General features: G+C 47.5%; 1 protein-coding gene across 3 annotated transcripts in view; it reads left to right on the top strand.

Moving 5' to 3' along the window:
* PLD3 (phospholipase D family member 3) overlaps positions 1-22648 on the top strand; it is a 269488-nt gene that overhangs the window by 165494 nt on the left and 81346 nt on the right. For all 3 annotated transcript variants that reach the window (XM_085625365.1, XM_085625364.1, XM_085625367.1), the window contains 2 exons: positions 637-820; positions 20954-21074. In XM_085625365.1, the coding sequence (XP_085481491.1) occupies positions 637-820; positions 20954-21074 (305 nt within the window). The remainder of the gene's footprint in view (positions 1-636; positions 821-20953; positions 21075-22648) is intronic.

Raw genomic sequence — 22648 nt, 5'->3', positions numbered from 1 at the left:
CTTTGATACTCCACAACACTCTACTCTATGCTACTCCACTCCACGCTACGACATTCTATTCCACTCTAGTTCCCTCCACTCTGTCATGCCACTCAACTCTATGCTACTCCACTCTACGACACTATAAGCAACCCCATTTACGCCACTTGACTCTGCACTGTATGTCACTCCAGTCTACGACACTCTAACTCTCCACTCTGTGAAACTCTTCTACACTCTACGACACTTCACTCCACGACACTCTCCTTTACACCACTAACCTTTTGCCATGCTGAACATCAGCCACGCTGGTGTACAACATGGCTAAAACACATTGGCAAAGCAATTAGCTGTTTCATAGGCGAGACTTGTTGGCTTTGCCAATGCTTGTGTTGTTTTGATTAGCTGACCTCCACAGACAAGATCCTCCTGGAATTCCTGAGGAACCTGGTTTTGTCTCTGATATGTCTGCACAAACCTTGATAAGATAGCACTGTGCATCATTGTGCGTGTTTACCTAAATTGTAGGAAGCAATAGAACACTTTTGGGTACTGCTTCTACCTGTCTCCCTTCCCTATTTTCTCCTTCATATTTGTTCCATGAGGGAGCCCAGCTCTAATCTCTTATGTTGTTTTCTTGTGTTTTCATTCTGTTAGGTTTGTGCTGGTAGAGAGCATTCCTGAGGGTCTGGTGTATACAGACAACAGCACTGTGAATCCTTCAATATATCAGTCCTGGTTAGATCTACTTGAAAATGCCAAGAGCAGCGTGGATATTGCCTCCTTCTATTGGACCCTGACTAACGATGACACCCACACCAAGTCTCCCACCGCCGATAAGGTGAGATGCCAGACCAGGGGTCTGCACCCTTTTTTATTTCGGGCTACTTCTGACCAGTAAAAACTGCCCAAGCTATTGATGGCTTTGAACATTGTTGCAGTAGTGGCCACACCAAACATAGTCACACTGGTGACAACACCTTGCAGGATTGCTAGGAGCGAACCACCAATATGTATGTGATAATATTGAGAAGAATTATCGCCTTGCCAATATGTCCTATATATTCATATCAGAATATTCACAAATACAAAACAGTGCAATAAAAGTATGTATTTATCGGTAAGTGTAGATCTACTATTCTTAACTCCACATCTCCGTACATTGAAAATATAGATATTTCTTCAAAATAAATAGATGTGCAGTTTTAAAATTAAGCGTACTTATGAATTCTTACTTCATGCAGGCTACACAAAGCAGAATATATCGATGGGGAGACAAATCGGGAAAGCTGCTCCATGTCAATATGCCATGAGGCCACTCCACATACCAGCAATCAAAGCACATGACAATGAAATAATAACAGACCCAGTTAGGGTGGCACATTGTTTCGCTGACTTCTATAGTTCCCTCTAGACCAAACCTGAAATACTAACAAACTCAGATCAAAGACTTCTTCCCTAATAAACCACCTAGGGCACCCTCTGACGAGGCGCGGGAAACCTTGGAAGATCCGATTACTATGTAAGAGCTAACCCCAGCCATTTCGGGAATGCACTCTGGGAAGGCACCAGGGCCTAATGGATTTCCCTGTGAAATTGTTAAAGAGCTTATGTTGGTGCTAGGACCCCGATACCTGGTCACCCTCCATCAAGCTCTAAAGGACAAAAGCCTGCCACCCGACTGTAGACATGCAGAAATTGTAGTCTTCCTGAAACCAGGCCGCCCACCAAAATTGTTTGTCGTGCAGACCAATCATACTCCTAAACATTGATGCTAAATTACTGGCCAAAGTGTTAGCAAATAGATTAATTTCCCATCTGACTAACCTGATTCACCCTGATCAAGCAGGCTTTTTTCCCCAGAGAGCGACGTGTCATAATATATGCCGTGCTCACAATGCCATTGCTGCTGCAGATCGGCTCGGCAGACCCACAGCACTATTACTCGCAGACATAGACAAAACATTTGATTCCATTAGCTGGACATATATGTTCATATTATTGAAACACCTAAACATGGGACCCAAATTCATAGCTCACATACAATTATTATATACAGCTCTAAGGGCCTCTATTCGAGTAGCGGGTGCAGTGTCCAACCAATTTTCGATAGGTCGAGGTACATGACAGGGGTGCCCCCTCTCCCCTATGTTTTTTGCCTTGGCCATTAAACCACTAGCTACATGGGTGAGGAAAGATGCGTTAGTACAGGGATTCGAGTGGACGCTGGAGATATCTGATCATATCGCGTTATACAATGAAGATGTCCACTTCTTCATGACTGAAGCCCACAGAACTGGCCCAAGACTCCTTCAGATAATGCGTATATTTGGGGCGACGTCGGGCCTCCACATGAATAGATCGAAATCTTCCATTTGGGTGGTTAGGGGGTCCCTTGGGCACGGTCGATGGGTGAAAGAACTAATGATAGTAACTGACTGCCTACAATATCTGGGAGTATATCTGACTGACACACAATCAGTCTCATGGGACAGAAACCTGGGTGTCTTGACTGATCGGGTTATGGCTGAGGTGCGCTCCTGGTCTTATCTTTCTCTCACACTATATGGCAGATCTGCCATCTTTAAGATGTATTCCTTCCCCGCCTACTTTATCAATTGAAATCTCATCCATACCTGATTCCACTGACATGGTTTCAGGAAATAAACACAATACTGGGACCGTTTTTTGTGGAGGGGAGGATTGACACGAGTTGCGCTGCGCAAATGCTTCCAATCCACGTTCTGTGGCAGTTCAGCTGCTGCTGATATACAGTCCTACTATTCAGCGGCTCATCTGCAGGTTATAAATGAATGGTGGTATGGCGCCATACAGGATCCAGCGTATAGGTAGAGCAATGGATTATGAACAACCCTTCTCTATATACATACATTTACAATAGATCTGATCCTAAAACTCTCCCCCCACGACTAGGGTGGTGATCATGGTCTGGCGAAGGTCTGTCCGCCGGATGGGTTGGTGGGACTGAATCACCAGGGAAACCCCACAATGGCAAAACCACGGATATGATAAAGGGCTCCATCCTTAAATCATTCCAAGAACTACAAGTTGAATTTTCTATGCTGTATACACAATTCTATAAATACCTCCATTTAGGACATGCCCTCTACCCATATCTAAAAGACTTAAGAGATCTTGGTGACCATAAAATTGCGAAGATTTATCAATCCCTGATAACCTAGAACCCTAGCACTCTGGAGACCCTGCGGGCGGCATGGTTAACAGACGCGGGCCCAATTGATACAGGGCGATTGGACCGAGGTTCTGGAATCACCCAGAGGAGCTGCTATTTCAACCCGCCTGAAGCTCATACAATTTAAATATCTTCACAGGGTGTATTACACTCGACATTAATTGCGGGGGGCGGGACTGGTTGTATCCCCACTATGGTTTTGTTGTCATCATGACGAAGGCACATTCTTACATACTATATGGACCTGTGTGGCATTAGACCACTTCTGGCACGGCGTACTAAACTACTTGACGGAAGTATTGGCTTGGGAACTCCCTAGATCCTTCAAGCTTACACTACTTCATTGGACCGAGGGCGTAGGGGGAATAGTTACAAGTGACATTTATTCTTCCTGGGCCTAACACTGGCAAAACGAGACATAGCAAGGGTTTTGAAAGTGGAGCTCCCCCATGTAGGAACGTGGTTGGAAGAAAGACATGGACTTCAACATGAGTCTGGAACTCCCCATATTTAAGGCATGCGGCTGCCCACAGAAACAGTCAAATTTGGCAGAGGTGGGCAGATTATCGGGGTATAGCACTGGAACCCCATACTCCATCAGAACAACGTTTAGAGGACGAAATCAGGTCATTTTACCACAATCAAAGATGCACATCATAGGTCAGTGCCCTTAATTAAAGGGATAAAGGGATGGAAATGGAACCAAGAACAATTGTTTTTGATGCGCAATGTTATATACAGTTGGATTATTATCGGTTTTATATTCAAATGTATAATAGCCATTCCCGGTGAGGAAACCGGAACAGTTAATGTAATTCCTAACAAGTATGTGTATCATTACATTTACGGTTCAAGCTGGGTCATATGGTATGAAAATTCAATAAAATATATCCTTGAAAAATATATATATTGCAGTAGTATTCCAACCAATCCAGCCGGTCGCGTGACTCGGCTGAGGGTTCGGGTGGCACCACCCGCGCGGCTCTGTCAGAGCTGCAGGTGTCCCGTCTGACCCCATACCCTCCGGGCCCTGGGTCTGACGCTACTCTGACTGGAGATCAGGGACTTCCTCGTGGCCATGAGGAGCCTGGCTCCGCCGTCGACGCCTGCCGGCGCGCCTTCCGACACCGCAGGCTCGACTGGGAGGCCTAGCCAGCCGGCGGCTCTGGCCCCAGCGCCATTGTCGACTCCGGACCCGACACCGCAGTCCCCACGGGATCCAGGCCTGGATCCCAGTCGACACCGGTTGACCTTACGACCCCTCCGCCGGTGCCAACCTCTCCGGTGCTGCCCCCGGCGCCACCTTTGGACGACGCCGTTCCCCGGTTTAATCCCGGTCGGGGCACGGCGTCGGAGCGGCGCCGCCCGGTGCCGTATCCGACGCCGATGGATGACGGGTTCATCTTCCGCCCGGCTCCGACCCTTCCACCTGTATACCAGTAGTCGGATGACAGAGACGACTGGGAGGGGTCTGCGGACCCTCTGGCACGGCAGTGCCAGTTGTCTCAGGACTGAGCAGACGAACTGGGGGATGCCAGTTGTCTTGATACCTCCCCTGACACTGGCTTCATCTATCCTCCATCCGTGGCTACGGAGGAAGGTGCTACGCAAGGCAGCTGAAGCCCTCGGGCTGGAGCTGCCTGCTGTGGCCGTGAGAACTAATCTCCTCACCGAAGTGCTTCAACCGCCTGCTGCAGGTCAATGAAGCACTGACTGACGTTCTGAAGGGCACCTGGTCCAAGCCCTCCACAGTCCCTCCTATGGACCAGAACGTGGCCCGGTGCCACCGCCCTGCACCCCACGCCCGAGAGCCTGGTTATCCAGGCCTCTACCTCCCAGGCCTCCTTCCCATCCGCTCCCCCGGATCGGAAATCCAAAAGGTTGGAACAGTTTGGGAAGAAACTGTTTTCCTCCCTTAGTTTGGGGTTGCGGTCTATCAACACCGTGTGCCTTTTGGACCGTTATTCTCACTCCCTGTGGGATACGGTAGAGGACGTGCTGCCCAGTGTCTGGAGGAGGCACGGACACGGCTCGCCCAGGTTCTTGCCGAGGGGCGGCATGGTATGCCATCCGATGTGGACTGGACACAACGGACTCGCTAGGCAGGGCAATGGCGACCACGGTGGCGCTTCGTCGCCACGCCTGGCTGAGGTCCACGAGTTTCTCCGGGGATGTCCAGAGCACCCTCATGGACATGCCCTTCGATGGCAGTCGCCTTTTTGGCGACAAAGTGGATAGTGCTCTGGAGCGCTTTTAGGACTCCAGGGCTACGGCCAAGTCCTTGGGCCTCTCGGGCCCGCGCCCGCAAACTTTCGCTTTTCGTCCCTTTCGTGGCCAAGGAAGGGGCGCCCCCTCACGTCTGTCTAGCCACAGGCCGCAGAACCAGCCTCAACGCGGTCACGGACGTGGATTCCGCCGAGGCGGAGCAGGGGGACAACGAGCCGGTCCGTCCACATCTACCCCGGCAGCATCCGCCTCAAAGCCCTCCTAGTCCGTGCTTTCAGGCCCATTCCACGCCAGTGGGAGGCAGAGTTCGCCATCACCTGCTCCACTGGCGTACCATCACATCGGACAGGTGGGTGCTGCAAATCGTCCGGAGGGTCTACTCCCTCCCCTTCGAGGTGACCCCTCCAGCCATGCCACCGCAGTACCACCGCATGTCGGGGGATCACTTGCAACTTCTGCAGGAGGAAGTTACGGCCCTCTTGGCCAAGGGGGCCATCGAGCGCGTTCCTGGCCCAGAAGTAGGTCGGGGTTGTTACTCCCACTACTTTCTGATTCCCAAGAAGGGCAAAGGGGGCCTGCGCCCTATCTTTGACCTCAGGAGCGTCAACGCCTTCCTCCGGAAGGAGAAGTTCAAGATGCTCACCATAGCTCAGGTTCTGGCTGCCCTAGACCCTGGAGACTGGATGGTAGCGTTGGACTTGCAGGACGCTTATTTCCACATCCCCGTCCTGCCGGCCCACCGGCGTTACCTGCAGTTCACGGTAGGCCACGAGCACTTTTAGTTCACCATGCTCCCCTTCGGCCTTACCAGTGCCCCTCGGGTGTTCACAAAAGTGATGGCGGTGGTCGCAGCTCACCTGCGCAGATTAGGGGTTCCAGTCTTCCCCTATCTCAACAACTGGTTGTTGAAGGTGGGTTTGCCCCAGGCAGTCGTCTCCCGCCTCCAGACTACGGCCGACCTCCTGCATTTGCTGGGGTTCTCCATCAATGTGCCGAAGTCGCATTTGAGTCCCTCCCAGAAGCTCCTCTTCATCGGAGCGGTTCTGGACTCGGAGCAGTTCCGGGTCTATCCTCCGGAACAGCGGGTCCGGGATATTCAGGCTCGGATTCCAATCTTTCGGCCTCTATCCCGGGTTTCGGTCAGGTTGGTGCTGCGGCTTCTGGGTCTGATGGCCTCCTGCATCCTGCTGGTACATCACGCCAGGTGGCGGATGCGGGCTCTGCAGTGGGATCTGAAGTTTCAGTGGGCCCAGCATCGGGGCAACCTGTCCGACCATGTCTTGATCTCGGAGGGCACTGCAAGACATTTGCAGTGGTGGCTCACGGACCGCGATTGGGTCAGTGGCAGATGCCTCTCCCTACCCCAACCGGAGCATGTAGTGGTGACGGATGCGTCCCTCCTGGGATGAAGGGGCCACATGGGAGAGGCGGAGATCAGAGGCCTCTGGTCTCCGGCGGAGTCCCGGCTTCATATCAACCTATTGGAGATGCGGGTGATCCGGCTTGCACTGAAGGCATCCCTTCCCTCTGTTCGGGGAAGTGTAGTGCAGGTGTTCACGGACAACACCACCGCCATGTGGTATTGCAACAAGCAGGACGGGGGGTGGTCGTGGACCCTTTGTCAGGAGGCTCTGCGCCTCTGGACATGGCTGGAACATCAGGGCATCACCCTGGTGGTTCAAGACCTGGCGGGCTCTCTGAACGCCAGGGCGGACTAACTCAGCTGCCGGTGCATGATGGATCACGAATGGTGTCTAAACTCGGACGTGGCGCAAGGCCTCTTTCGGCAGTGGGGAGAGCCTTGGTTAGATCTATTCGCCACAGAAGAGAACGCGCAATGTCAGCAGTTCTGCGTGTTGGAATTTCCAAGGCGGCACTCGCTCGGAGACGCTTTTCGTCACGAGTGGAGTTGCGGTCTGTTGTACGCCTTTCCACCTATACCACTTCTGCCCAGAGTGCTGAAGAAAATCAGGCGCGACCGGGCCCAAGTCATCCTTGTGGCTACGGATTGAGCACGAAGATACTGGTATCCCGAGCTACTCAGTCTATCGATCGATCCCCCGATTCGACTGCCTCTTCAGGAGGACCTTCTGTCGCAGCAGCAGGGGACGGTCCTCCACCCGAACCTGTCCAGCCTCCACCTCCATGCATGGAGATTGAGTGGCGGCAGTTGATGCCATTTGGCTTGCCTCCTGAAATCTGTAATGTTATTCTGGCAGCCAGGCGTCCCTCCTCAAAATCGGTATACGCCTGCAGGTGGAACAAATTTGTGGCATGGTGCACAGCAAAGGCTGTGGATCCCCTCTCCACCCCTCTTTCTGAGGCTCTCCTCTTCCTTCTTTCCCTGGCCCAGCAGGGCTCTGCTCTGGCCACCCTGAAGGGATACCTTTCAGCTATTTCTGCTTTCTTACGGCTCCATGATCAGCCTTCTCTTTTTAAATCCCCTGTTGTTTCTTGCTTCTTTAAGGGCATTACTCACATGTTTCCTCCTGTCCCTTTCGTAATGCCTCAGTGGGATTTGAATCTAGTATTGACCTATCTGATGTGCGCTCCCTTTGAGCCACTTCATATTTGTCCCCTTCGTCTTCTGACTTTTAAGACTGCTTTCCTGGTTGCCATCACCTCTGCTAGAAGGGTGAGTGAGCTCCAGGCTCTCTCTTCGAAGCCTCCTTTCCTTTTTGTCCATCCGGACAAAGTTGTTCTTAGGACTCGTCCTTCCTTTCTCCCTAAGGTGGTAACTGCCTTTCACATCGGCCAGTCTGTTACACTGCCCACCTTCTTTCCGCCTCCGCATCCCTCGAAAGAGGAAGAGAGGCTCCACCGCCTGGACCCAAAACGGGCGCTGTCCTTCTATCTGGACTGCACCAAACAGTTCCGGGTGGACGATCAACTCTTTGTTGCCTACGTGGGCGTTAAGAAGGGGCGGGCGGTGCACAAGCGAACCATCTCTCGGTGGGTCGTTTTGTGCATCAAGGCCTGTTATTCCTTGGCTAAAAAGGAACCTCCTGTAGGGCTGAGGGCCCATTCCACTCGGGCCACAGCGGCGACCACTGCCCTGGGCCTGGGAGTCCCCTTGCAGGACATTTGTCAGGCAGCAACGTGGGCCTCGCTGCACACGTTTGCCAAACACTATTGCCTGGACAGTCAAGTCCGGAGAGACGGCTTCTTTGGCCGTTCTGTTCTCCAGGACTTTCTGGTGTGATCTTGGTTCGCAGACCCACCACCAGAGTTGGTATTGCTGGGGTATCTATTCTAAGGTGAGGAATCTAACTAACGTGTTTCTTTCAGATGAACAAGTTACTTACCTTCGGTAACAATATTTTTGTAAGAAACATTAGTTAGTTAGATTCCTCACCGCCCCATCCATCCTCCCCGTTCTGCGAACCGATATCTAGGGTTGAGGTCATCCCTTTCAGGGCCCTAGATTTTTGGCACCAGGGTCGGTCTCTTGTATGGCTCTGCGTTCCTGGCGCGGAAAGCTATGTACAAGAACTGACGTCCGCGCGCGAGGGCGGCGTCTAAGTACTCCGACAACGTCATCCCGGCGATCACGACGCCGACGACGGACGCGGAGCCGCAGACGACGCCTAGCGACGCGCAAGGGTATTGCTGACGAAAAATCTTTCCGGATCCAGCCTGACGCCTGGGGATATTCTAAGGTGAGGAATCTAACTAACTAATGTTTCTTACAGATGTATCATTACCGAAGGTAAGTAACTTGTTCATTACATCCCAGGGATGCCCACCATAATGCTAAAGTGCCTATATTATGCCAAGAATGCCCTCCATAATTCTAAGAATAGCCACATCATGTCATCCATGGACATTGTTTATTTATTTATTTATTTATTTATTTATTTATTTATGGTATTTGTAGAGCGCATCACTCATCCCGAGGGATATCACGGCGCTTAAACCAGATGAACACAGCTAATAGCTATAACAGAAGGATATTAGTGAGAAGAGGGAAAAAGGTGCGTTTTCAGCTTTTTACGGAACAGAAGGTAGTTGGTGGTGTGTCTAAGATCATCTGGAAGCTCGTTCCATCCCTTGGCCGCTAGATAAGAAAAAGAGCGGCCACCAGTTCTAGCTTTATATATACGTTTTGTCCTTGCTAATGCTGATTGAGTGGAACGTAGGTTCCTGGTAGGGACATAAAATTCAATTTTATCCTGGAGCATGATGGGACCTGTCCTGTGTAGAGCTCTATGAGCATGACAAAGAAGTTTGAATGCGGCCCTCTGGCGCACAGGGAGCCAGTGGAGTTTTCAGGCATTCTGATGCCGAGTCTAACTTTCCTTTATCGCAAATCAGTTTGGCGGCTGCGTTTTGCAGTACCTGTAGGCGAGAAAAAAGATGTTCATTCATCCCTACAAATAATGCATTCCCGTAATCAAGACGACTGACCAGTAAGGCTTGAGTAACTGAGCGTCTGCAGTTCAACGGTATCCATGGGAATAGCCTCACTAGGAGTTTCAAGATGGCGAAGCCCTTACCACAGAGGGATCGCACGTGATCTTTCATGGATAGCTCGTCATCCATGATAATTCCCAGATTCCTGGCGTGTTGTTTGGGGGTGGGGGCCAAGCCCAACGTGGGAGGCCACCACGTGGCATCCCAGATTCGCTTGGCTCCCCCAAATAAGAGGATCTCCGATTTTCCAGCATTTAGCTTCAGGCAGTGAGAGTGCATCCATTGAGCCATTTCCGCAAGGCAGCCTTGTAATTTAGTTTTAATAATTTCAGATTTTTCATTTAGAGCCACCACTAACTGCGTGTCGTGCGCATAGGAGCACATGCCGATGCCCCACTTCCTTCCAATGTCAGCCAAGGATGACATATAAACATTGAAAAGGGTGGGGCTCAGCGATGCGCCCTGGGGGACCCCGCAGTCAATGGGGGTAGGGCTGGAATGAAATTGGCCCATGTGTACCGTCTGAGGGCGGTTACTCAAGAAGGACTGCAGCCAGTTCAGGGCATTGGACTGCACTCCCTTGTGGCGAAGTATGTTCAACAGACATTGATGAGAGACCGTATCAAATGCTGCTGACAGGTCGAGCAGTATTAGTGCCACTGATCCTCCTTGATCTATGGAGGACCTAATACTGTCCGAAACTGCCAGCAACGTGGTCTCAGTGCTGTTATTGGCTCTGAAGCCTGTCTGGGTAGGATCTATGAGAAAATTAGTTTCTAAATATTTGGTCAGTTGGGCATTGACCAATTTTTCTAGAACTGTAGAAAGATATGGGAGCTGAGAAATGGGTCTATAGTTCTCAGGGTTGGCAATATCGGAGCTCAATTTCTTCAGGAGAGGGATCACAGCTGCATGCTTCCAGACATTAGGAAATATGGCAGTTTTGAGAGATTTATTAAAAAGTTGAGTGACCAAAGGGCAAAGTGTGAGTGCCATTTTAGAAAACACAAAATGAGGGCAGGGATCCAGAGGAGAGCCCGATTTAACTGATTGCATTGCTGTTAAAACATCTTCCACTAAAAGTGGTTCAAAATCCGCTAGACAGGGGATAGTTCCCATATCTGGGGTGTCAGAATCTGGTATAGTATTAGGGGATTTATCTATATTGGTATTAGTGGATCGGGGGGAGAAGTTTGAGTAACTTTTCTTAATTTTTTCTGAGAAAAAGGTACTTATGCGGTTACAGGCCTCAACCCTGGGAGTAAGTGTTTGAGAAATGCTAGCAGGTTTACTTAGTTCTTTCACTATCTTATATAGTTCTTTCGTGGAGTTAATGTTCTCCTCTATGCGCTGAGTACAATGATCTTTCTTAGCATACTTGATGGCTAGAGTATACTTTTTCCGATTGTGGATATAGTTAAGTTTGAGTTTAAGTTTGGCTGTCCTGTCCTTGGATTGCCTCCAGAGAAGTTCAAGCTTTTGGCATTCCCTTTTAAGACTTTTAAGATACGGGTATACCATTTTTCTGTTGGAGCCTTTTTCTTAGTTACCCGTGTAGGGGCTATTTTGTTTAAGGTTTGTAGTATACCGGCATCAAGGGAAGCAACGTCCGTACATACGGGAGCGTCGGTAGAGAATTCGAGATCAACCTCCTGAAAATGTGTGTCCAAATTCGATTCCTCGACTAATCTCCGTGCTCGTTTGGAGATTCTTTGAACTTTATTGGGTTTCTGGGGTTTACAAGGGACATCAAGTAAAAAAGATATAAGAAAGTGGTCTGACCAGGATAGAGGCTGAACCTCAGATACATGAGTTGATTCAATGTTGGTAAACAATAGGTCCAATGTGTGGCCAGCTATATGAGTGGAGCCTACAATCCATTGCTTCAGATTTAGTATCTCCATATCCTGTTTCAATTGGGAGGTTCCCAATGCCTCCGCTATTTCGTAGTGGATATTAAAATCGCCAACAATGAGGAAATTCTTAAATTTTAGGCAGAGTGGCAGGAGTTGATTGAGCAGCTTGGCTCCAAGATTGGTTTGTTGTCCTGGGGGGTTGTATATTACAGCTCCAGCCAGTATGGTAAGGCCCTCGTGGAGGACTCTGAAAGATAGGGTCTGATGTTCACTATAGGAAACTATTGGTTCCACTAGGCAAGTTAACTGCTCTTTAAATATCACTGCCACTCCTCCTCCTCTCTTACCAGATCTATCTTGTGTGATGATTTTATAATTAACGGGGAGAGCAGTGGCTAAATCCGGGGCATTGTGGTCGGACAGCCAAGTTTCAGTAATAAAAAGTAGGTCTGGAGTTTTAGAAGTAAGTAGGTCCCAAACATCTAAAGCGTGTTTGGGTAAAGATCTAGCGTTGAGATATAAACAACTAAGAGTCATGTTACTGGTGGCATGGGTTGAGCGATTGCCCAGTTGAGAAATAGTTTGGATAGCGGCCACTTATGGGATATCGAGATGTGTAGTGGTGCCATTTTCAAACTGGTTATACCCTCTTAATTATGTATTGTGCTGGACTGCACTTTGGGGAGCTACTTCCAGTGTACTGGCTAGCTACTAGTAGCACCCAAGGTACCCATTGGAGACCCTTTTACCCAATGATCAGAACTTCGAGAAGATTTATTTCTATCCTACATCTGGGATTAGTCTTCTTTCCATCTCTTAGTGTATTTGTTTGGGCCTACAATGATTTAAACAAAGCACTCCTGACCCTTATTATTAATCATTATATCAAGTAACTTGTTACTTATAACATTATCCACCTGTAAAATAGCTCTCTTTTGCAATCTATGTGTATTCTTCAGGGTGTAGGTTTGAATTCTGGCAAGGTTCACTCACTCTTCATCTCTTCTCAGTCATTAAAATGAAAGCCAATTTTATTTAGACAATAACAGTTGATATAATAATCTCTGTAAAGTGCTGTGGAGAAAAGCGTTGTATAAAAGATTATTACTATGGTACCTGAAATTGTCAGGCCCAACTACTTTCAACATTCCCTTGCCTATGTTTGACACAGAAGATCCCTGTTCAGTTTGTTTTTCACCAGCTCCTCGTCCTCTTGTCTGCCCATATCTTTTCAAATTTTAATAACCTGTTCGAGGCATAAGAGCTGCAGATCACACACTAAGCATAGATCGCCATCTGGTGTTGGGCCCGGATGTTTGCACTTGTTTTTGTCTTGGAAAAGTCTTTGGAAGTCACGAGATAGGTGACTCCTCCTTTGGATGATAGTGCGCATGGGCATCGGCTCCATCTTCAGATTGTTTTTTTTCTGCCATCGGGCTCAGATGTGTTTCTCGGGCTCCAGTTCGGAACTGTCACCGATTCCACTCTCGACGTGCAATCCTTCACCCTTCTCCGGTATTGTTTTCAATCGCAATCCCTAGTCGTCGCGCATCTCTTCAACATCGAAGTCCTCGATTCCGGTCGTCGACGAAGGCCTTCGGGCCTACCTGGGCCTTGGTATCTGACTCATGGAAAGGACGCCATTCAAGAAATGCCCTCAATGTGGGTCGAAATTTCCCCACACCGATCTGCATGAGGTGTGCATCCTCTGCTTGTCTCTGGAGCACAAGGCCAGAGACTGTGCGGCTTGTGCCTCTTTCCGCTCGAAGAAGACCATTCGAGATCGTCGAGCCAGGAGAACAATGGCTCGCTCATCGACACCTATCCCCGATGATCTCTTCGAGGAGGGTGTCGATGTACCAGAACAGGAGCGAATCGAAGAAGGCCCCGTCAGCGCCTCCGAAGCCGATGACTCCGACCTCGAGGACATCACTCCTGGGCAGCGGGTCGTAAGTAGAGACGTCGACCCGACCCCCTCCCTAACCATCGAAAAAGGCTTCGGTCACTCCTTCACCTTCGGGCCCAGGTGCACACCGAGAGACTGCTTCCCATGCCCCACCCTCGGGCCCGGCAAAGAAGCCTACTAAGCCTTCAGGCGACTCGGGCTCGAGTCAGTCTACCATTGATACCGAACGGTCACCGGCACCGAAGAAGAAACCGCCCTCCTCCTCCGTGCCGATCACTACCTCCACATCCAAGCACTAGGCACCGAAATCTACAGGCACCGCCCCATCGACTCCAAAAAAACACTCGGAGCCGAGTAAAAAGCCGATCCCTAAAGCTTCGGATTTACACCCTTCGGAGGCGAAAAAAGCCTTGGATCCGAAAAAATGCCCAGTTCCACAAGCAGCCACAGAGACTGTAAAACATCACAGTTCCAAGCCAAAGGAGCACAAAACCCTTCCAGAGTCGGTGCCGCGCAAGTCTTCCGAACCGAAACAGTCGGCGCCGAAAGACCAGCCTCTATCAGAAGAGCTATTTAGACCAGACCCTTAACAGAAAACTCTTCTAAAAGACCCTAAAACTGGTCAGCCGACTTTGAGTGCAAAGAAGAGACCATTGGATACATCTGTACCGGCTCCACCACCTAAAAAAATGGACATTGCCACATCTCCCCTCAGGGTCCCTTCTCCACCACCTCCCCCACCTCCACCTCCTCCCCCACCTCCTCCCTCACCACACCATTCTCCTACACCATCTCCTCCACCAATGGATGATGATGATGACACCTCTGATGACACAGGAGGGGGTGCAGATGATGAGCCACTAGGGGATCCACCTTATTCCCCTGATCCCTGGGATGATTATAGTATGCCAGATGTCCCTAATGTTCCACAAGATGACATCTACCCCTCCAGGCCTTCCCTTCCAGAGGACACAATGGGTTTTCATCAGCTTCTCCAGAGCTGGCCAATACCACGGGGTTGACTTACATACTGACCCGGTGGAAGAAGATTTCCTTATGGACACCTTTGATAAGCCACAAAGGTCCACCACTATTCTGCCCATGCTAAAAGGAGATACCAAGCATGCACCTGAGGTATTTGAAGATCCTGTTAGGGCTATGGTTATTAACCCCAGGATCGAGAAAAAATATGAGGCTGCCCCAGCAGACCCAGCTTACATTAAGGGCCCTGTACCAATAGACTCCCTTGAAGTCTCCAATGCTAGAAAGAGGGCCAACTCTCAGATATCAGGGGATGCTCCACACTCTTAGACGCCTCTGGCAAAAGAACCGCTTCACAGGCAGCTAACATATGGCGTATTGCCAACACTCAAGCACTGTTAGCCAGGTACGATAGGGCACATTACGACCAGCTTGAAACCCTATTGCAACACCTCCCAGACAAATATAAGGACAAAGCCAATCACCTTATACAAGAGGGGAAACTCATCACCAACACCTCCATTCATAGCGCGCTAGACGTGGCAGATACCGCCTTTAGAGCTGTCAACACAAGTGTTCTCCTGCGTAGACATGCCTGGTTTCGCATTTCAGGTTTCAAACCTGAAGTACAAAGTACCATCTTAAACCAACCATTCTATCAGGAACACTTATTTGGCCCTAATGTTGATTCATCCCTTGAAAAAATGAAGAAGAACACAGACCCCGCTAAATCAATGGGAGCCTTGCAATTGCAAGCTCCCAGACGTTCCTTTCGTCGTCCCTCTTACAAGGGCACCTCCAGAGGCTACTCCTCTGACAACCCCTCCACCTCTTATTTTCTCATACCAAAAAAGGACGGCTCTCTGAGACCTATTCTGGACCTCAGATCCCTAAACCTCTACATACAGTCAGACCATTTTCACATGGTCACACTTCAGCAGGTCCTTCCTCTTCTTTCACAAGGCGACTTCCTTGCCACTCTAGATCTCTAGGACGCCTACTTCCATATTCCCATTCCACACATCTCACAGGAAATATCTCAGGTTCGTAGTGGACGGTCAACACTACCAATTCAAAGTACTCCCTTTCGGAGTCACCACAGCACCCTGGGTATTCACCAAGTGCCTGGCGGTAGTGGAAGCTCATCTAAGAAGACAGCACATTCACATCTTCCCATATCTAGATGACTGGCTCATAAAAGCCAGCTCATACAGTCAGTGTGTACACCACACTCAAGCCACTATTCAACTACTCCACGACTTGGGGTTTAAAGTAAACTACGCAAAGTCTCATCTACAGCCGTCCCACATACAACAATACCTAGGTGCCACAATAGACACCAAAAAGGCGCTCGCTTATCCCAGTCTAGCCAGGATAGCAAGCATGCAAACCCTCATAACCAAATTTCAGCCTCAACACTCTCCTCCAGCTCCAGTGTCCATAGGGATGATGGCCTCTTGCATATTCATAGTACCTCACGCAAGACTCCAGATGCGTCCTCTCCAAGAGTGCCTAGCACGCCAATGGAACCAGGCTCAAGGTCAGTTAACAGATCTGGTGTTGGTAGACGGTCGCACTCACCGCTCTCTGCAGTGGTGGAACACCAAAAACCTCTCCAAAGGGCACCCGTTCCTAGAGCCAGTTCCACAGATTGTCCTGACAGCGGACGCATCACTCTCCGGCTAGGGAGCTCATCTTTTACATCACACCATGCAGGGCAGGTGGACTCCTCAGCATAAATTACACCACATCAACCACCTGGAGTTACTAGCCATATTCCTAGCCCTAAAGGTATTCCAGAAGCAAATATCAGGCAAGGCTGTCGTAGTCCGCACGGACAACATGACAGCCATGTACTACATACAGAAACAAGGCAGGACACATTCTCTACAGCTCTCTCATCTAGCACAAAGCATATGGAGATGGGCTATACCGCAGAACATTTTTCTACTAGCCCAACATTTCCCGGGAGTCCAAAACAACATAGCCGATCTGTTAAGCCGTCAAACGCAACAGATTCACAAGTGGGAACTTTATCCGCCAGTTCTTCAACCATTTTTCCAAATATGGGGCCAACCACACATAGACCTCTTCGCCACACACGGAAACGCCAAATGCCCAAGCTTCGCCGCCAGATTTCCACACCCAGTGTCCAAAGGCAATGCGATATGGATGAGTGGGTCAGGCAGATTTGCGTACGCTTTTCCGCCTCGCCCACTCATTCCATTGGTGGTGCGAAAGCTACAGCAACACTCACTGACTCTCATTTTAGTTGCTCCAGCTTGGGCCAGACAACCGTGGTACACCACATTACTGGAACTCTCTGTGGTCCCGCACCAAAACCTGCACCTCTCCCCATGCCTCTTAACCCAGAACCGTGGAGAGATCAGACACCGGGACCCAGCTCAGCTCAACCTTGCGATATGGCTCCTGAGGTCTTAGAATTTGGTTACTCTAACCTTCTCCCTGACTGTAGGAACGTTATTAAGGGGGCTAGACATCCCACCGCTAGAGCCTGCTATGCAGCCAAGTGGAAAAGATGAATGATATATTGTCATACCAACACCATCAATCCCCTAGATGTGTCTATCCAACACATCATAGGTTACCTACTACATCTCCAAAGGTGTAACTTGGCTTATACATCTATTAGGTTGCACCTCGCTGCCATAGCGGCCTATTTACAAAATAGGCAACACTTATCACTTTTCAGAGTACCTGCCATCAAAGCATTTATGGAAGGCCTCAAAAGAATAATTCATCCCAGAGTACCACCCTCACCTGTGTGGAATTTAAACATAGTTCTCACAAGACTAATGGGTCATCCATTTGAACCTCTGCATAAATGTGAGCTACAGTTTTTAACATGAAAAGTTGCTTAGAAGAGTTAGTGAGCTCCAAGCACTAACCATTCAGGTACCTTTCTCACAAATACATCATTATAAGGTTGTTCTACGCACTATTCCTAAATTTCTCCCTAAGGTTATTTCTCCCTTGATGGGTCTTCGTGCGAAGAGCGACTGCTGGAGATGTGGCCACATTCCGGCCACATTTCTACATGTGGCATGGCACTGCCCTGGGATAGCTGCTTTCTGGGTGGAAGTCTTCGATTCTGTGAATGACATACTAGGGGTGCAGCTGGCTCCATCTCCGGTGATGGCCCTACTGGGATACGTAAAGGATACGCCACCTAAGCTACGTAAACTGCACGCCCTTCTCCTTTTATTTTCTAAGCGTCAGATAGCCGTACATTGGGGTAGGAAGAGGGTGCCCACTACTAGGGTGTGGATCAGGGACATTACATATGGTCATACTCAACTGAGTACATTTTGGGAATTGTTGCCACTTAATTCCAGGCCCCGTAACATTTGGGACCCATTCTTGGCTTGGAACATTAACTCGCAGGGGGAGGCTGGGCCCTCGAATGAGATGGCAGTGTAGTCCCCACTGTATTTGTGAGATGTCTATGCTTTCTCTTTATTACCTATTATCTAGCACAGGAGTTGCCGATCTGGGTGAGTGAATGGGTGTGTGCACTTGTAATAGGCTCTCTCAGGGGAAGTTGTGTCAGGTAATCTCATATATGTATACCATTTGATATACTGTGGACATGCTCGGACTTTTATGTTATCCATACTCCATGTGAGATTTTGAGATAGTGGGTGGGACGTGTTCTGTTATAATTTTTATGGTCCAAGTAGAGTCAGCTGTCACAGCCTGATTGGAATATTCAATAAGAAACTGGCTTGTTAATTTGGTTTGCTGTTGTAGTATTGAAAATGTCAATAAATAAAATAAATTTAAAAAAAAGGTTATTTCTCCCTTCCACCTCAATCAGTCGATAGAGTTGCTAGTGTTCTTCTCTCAACCACAAACAGTCGCAGAAAGAGCTCTTCACACTCTGGATGTCAAAAGAGCACTGCTTTATTACATTGAGAGAACAAATACCTTTTTGCAAGACAAAACAGCTTTTCGTATCCTTCTCACCACCACATAAAGGCAACTCCATATCAAAACCTGGGATAGCAAGGTGGATTGTCAAATGCATACAGATTTGCTATCACAAAGCAAAACGAACATTGTCAGTTCCCCCTAAAGCCCACTCTACCTGAAAGATAGGGGCTTCAATGGCATTTTTAGGGAACATTCCCTTACATGACATCTGCAAAGCAGCTACATGGTCTACACCGCATACATTCACAAAGCACTATTGTGTAGATGTGCAAACAAAACAACAAGCTAGTGTGGGCCAGGCTGGACTCAAAACATTATTTCAGACTACTGCAATAGATACTGGTGGTCGCCGCTAAGGAGGCGTACTGCTACACAATCTATGCTTAGTGTGTGATCTGCAGTTCATATGCCATGAACGAAAAATGCTACTTACCAGTATGCATCTGTTCTTGGCATGTACAGCTGCAGATCCACACATGCCCACCCACCTCCCCGGCTACCTTTATTTGTTCCAGTATTATCTTATTTAGATACAGCATACATAGTAATCTTTTCTGTTTCTCACAAAACTCCATCATTTCCCTGCTGTCGAAAAACAATCTGAAGATGGAGCCGATGCCCATGTGCACTATCATCCAAAGGAGGAGTCAGCTATCTCATGACTTCCAAAGACTTTTCCAAGACAAAAAAAAGTGCAAACATCCGGGTCAAACACCAGATGGCGATCTATGCTTAGTGTGTGGATCTGCAGCTCTACATGCCAAGAACAGAGGCATACTGGTAAGTAGCATTTTCCTTTCCCCCTGTACTTCTAGTGTGCTTTTCCCTGTATTGAGTTCCCTTTCTTTGGGGAAACGTTATTTTCCAAATTGGCTGGGCAACCTAATTCTCTTACCAATACCACAAGTTTTAGAACAAGGTTCTCCAACATACTCACAAAAGGGTCTGATCCACACCAGACATTCACATAAGATACATTTACTTAGCATGAATCTGGCAAGAGACCTTGAGTGGTTGTCTTAAAACTTTGACATTGCTTTGGCTTTCCAGATGATAAGTTGGACACCTCCTATTGTATAAGTATTATTTCTTAATGGATTTTCTTGTTTTAAGTGATTTGTTTAGTTTCCTTTAGAAAGTCTGTGTCTCTTCATACCCATTCCCTTCCTTTTCTTTTTACTCAATACCTTTGTGTCAGAGTCTCAGATCACACTTCTTTTGTGGTAGTTTGCCACTGTAGTCTTTCTAATCTGTGTTTGTTTCCTAGGGAAGTATAACACGAACATCTTCCTAGATGTATGCCTTCCCGAATAGATTCTTACTTCCCTGAAACTAAATCTCCTCTAAGTGAATGAGGCAACCCACGATTTACTGGAAATAGACACAATGGTCTCTCTAAACTGATTGCTAGTGTTTGAAATAAAAATGTATTTAAAAAAAAAAAGTATTACTTGCTGCACACTTGTATTCTTGACTCAATACACTGTGTATTTTTTACTTTAACATCCAATTTAAAATTCAATTACCAATTTAGAATTGGCCCAGCCATATTTTGATGAATTCACTATACATCTGTGAGTATTAGAAGAGAGTGTATTGCAGTGCTGTCAATGTGAAATATTTACTATTTGGCGTTCATTTAGAAACTAAGTGGTTGCTAGCATAGAGATCACAAAATAAATTCGATCAAAAAACTGCTCTGTCCAAGAGACAATCAAAGCTTGCCAAAGTGGCACAATGCACCTAAACCTTTTGCAATGGTTTTCTTCATTTCAATCCAATCCAGGATATGTAAAGCGCAGCAAATCACCTCTGAGGTCTCAGGGCGCTGAATTATAGTGCAGTGAGATTAAGCAATTTGCCCAGAATCACAGGATGTTGACGCCAAGACTCGAACTTCATTCCCACCGGTGCCAAATTTGGCAGCTCAGGCCATTACTCCACATCCTCATTTATCCTGGCTTCTATATCTATGGATTTTGCCACATTCTGATGTGCTTGGGTTTGCCGTTGTTGTACTTCTTTGCCATGGTTTGCTGTTCTCCTTTTATGGAGGAGATCTGTTCTAGTTTTCTGTTTTGAAGCTCTGGTCCTCCTGGCCTTCACTTCCACCATCCTTCTTTTCAAGAATCTCAAAAAAGTATCCCTCCTCTTCAAAAGGACTCCTCAGTGTACAGCTTCTTTTCAATAATTAGGACTTCATCGTGATCCCTTGGAACACCTCCACAGCCGCAACAACCAAAAGTTGCTTGCTCTCTGGGTAGAAAGCCAGATGGCCCCTTCAGATGCCCCTTGTGATGTCCAGCAGGTCTGCTGGTCTCTGTTTTTAAAGTTGCGCAACCTAAGTGTGTGAACTGTTTTGTAGCACAGTATATCTTAAGGGGGACGGCTTGTGATTGCTATGTTTTTCTTGCAAATATTTAGGGTGAACATATACTCAAAGAACTTCTGAACCTACCTCAAAGAGGCATCACACTACGGATCGCTGTAGATCCACCAAACTCACCGTCACGGATGAATGATCTCAATGCCCTGAAGGAGGCTGGTAAGAATGATTCAGTTGATCAAACAAGAACAAGCCCTCTGCTGTGTTGTGGTTTACTGTTCCTGACCGCTTTAAATGTCTTACAAAAGCTGTTAAATTAAACTTGTCACATCTGCTCCCTAATGCCGTCTAGTGCCAACAAGAGAGAAAAATGTATCTATTCCCTTTAGGGAAGTAAGGGAAATAAGTGCTAGAGTAAATCTACTGGTATATTGGGTGATAAGGAGCAGGAATGGTACAGATAGGGTGAAGTGAACTCTTTACACCTAAACCTTGAACCGAATACATCTTGGGCATTCCTCGTAGATACGTCTGAAAGAGATATGGTGATTAGTGTTGTTTTTATATCCTGCCTCATGTTAAGAGAGTGGAGAATTGGAAACATTGGGAATTGGTTGCATAGTACAGAGTACAACACAGTTGAGCCATCACGCATTGCTCTTTTGGTGGGAAACATTGGCCTTGTGTTAAATCCATTGGGGGTGTGTGTGTGTGTCTCCTCTCCTGCAGGGTAATTAGTGTGGGAGCACTGTGAATAGGAGTGTAAGAGGCTAAAGCAAGGGGGCTGTGGTGTGAAACAAGGAGAAAGTTTACAGTTCGATCAAAATAGAATCTTGCAATATCAGAGTTAAACTCCAAAAGTCTAGGGGAATATTCTGTTTTTGCTCCATAAATCATGGACCTCTGGGTGTCCAGGTCAGAGGATTAGTTTAATATTGTTACGGTTACTGCCTTTTTGGAGGAGCTGATAGGTAGGACTATGAGACTCCTATAAAATGTTTGCCAACAAATCGCTCTCAAACTGATTGCCTCTCACTTTGTACAGTACTTGGGAGAGTAGCAGGGACTGTACCCATAATGCAAATGATTTTATTTTCACGATGCTTACCTCACTTTTTGTTGTGTTAGAAATTTGTAATTAGCACCTAATTTCTGTCTTCTAAAAATGTCGTGTGTCGGTTAGTGAACAAAACTATAGGGTAAATGGGAATGTAACTTAAGATCCTTCAAGCACAAAAATACTTGTGTCCATGAGCCCCAAGAGGGTAAGAAATGCTATTAGTTCTTACTTTTGACACTTTCCAGCGGGTGCCATGTGTGATGGATTGACAGTCTTCCCTTAACTTCCATCACTTGTCTCGTCCTTTTTATTTTTTTATTTCAAAATTGTTTTATTAAAGAGTTGCAATACTTACAGTAATGTGAATAATACATGAACAATATAAAACTCATTAGAATATAGTAGGTGTAATTAGCATTGTAACCTAACAAAGATTAAAGATTAATATCGGAGATAACTTGTAACGGTATGCAAACTATGCAATTATATATTCTAGTGAACAATAAGATAACATATCATTTTATTTTTTTATAATAAGGTGGCGATGAGGGAAATAAGAGGAGGGGAAAAGTAGCCTATTAGAGAGAAAAAAAGGGTATAAAGGGTGCAAACGTATCCTATTAGTGATCTGTAACAGCAGATGAAGCCAAAATTGATTATGGGGGTTTAAACTTGAAAAAGACTTGATTTACCTTAACTATACCCCTCGAGAACCAGTCTCTCTAAAATATAA

The sequence above is a fragment of the Triturus cristatus genome, chromosome 9, assembly GCF_964204655.1.
Source record: "Triturus cristatus chromosome 9, aTriCri1.1, whole genome shotgun sequence".
NCBI lineage: Eukaryota > Metazoa > Chordata > Amphibia > Caudata > Salamandridae > Triturus > Triturus cristatus.
Note: the sequence above shows the minus strand (reverse complement) of the source record. Positions and strands in the feature narration are given on the sequence as shown.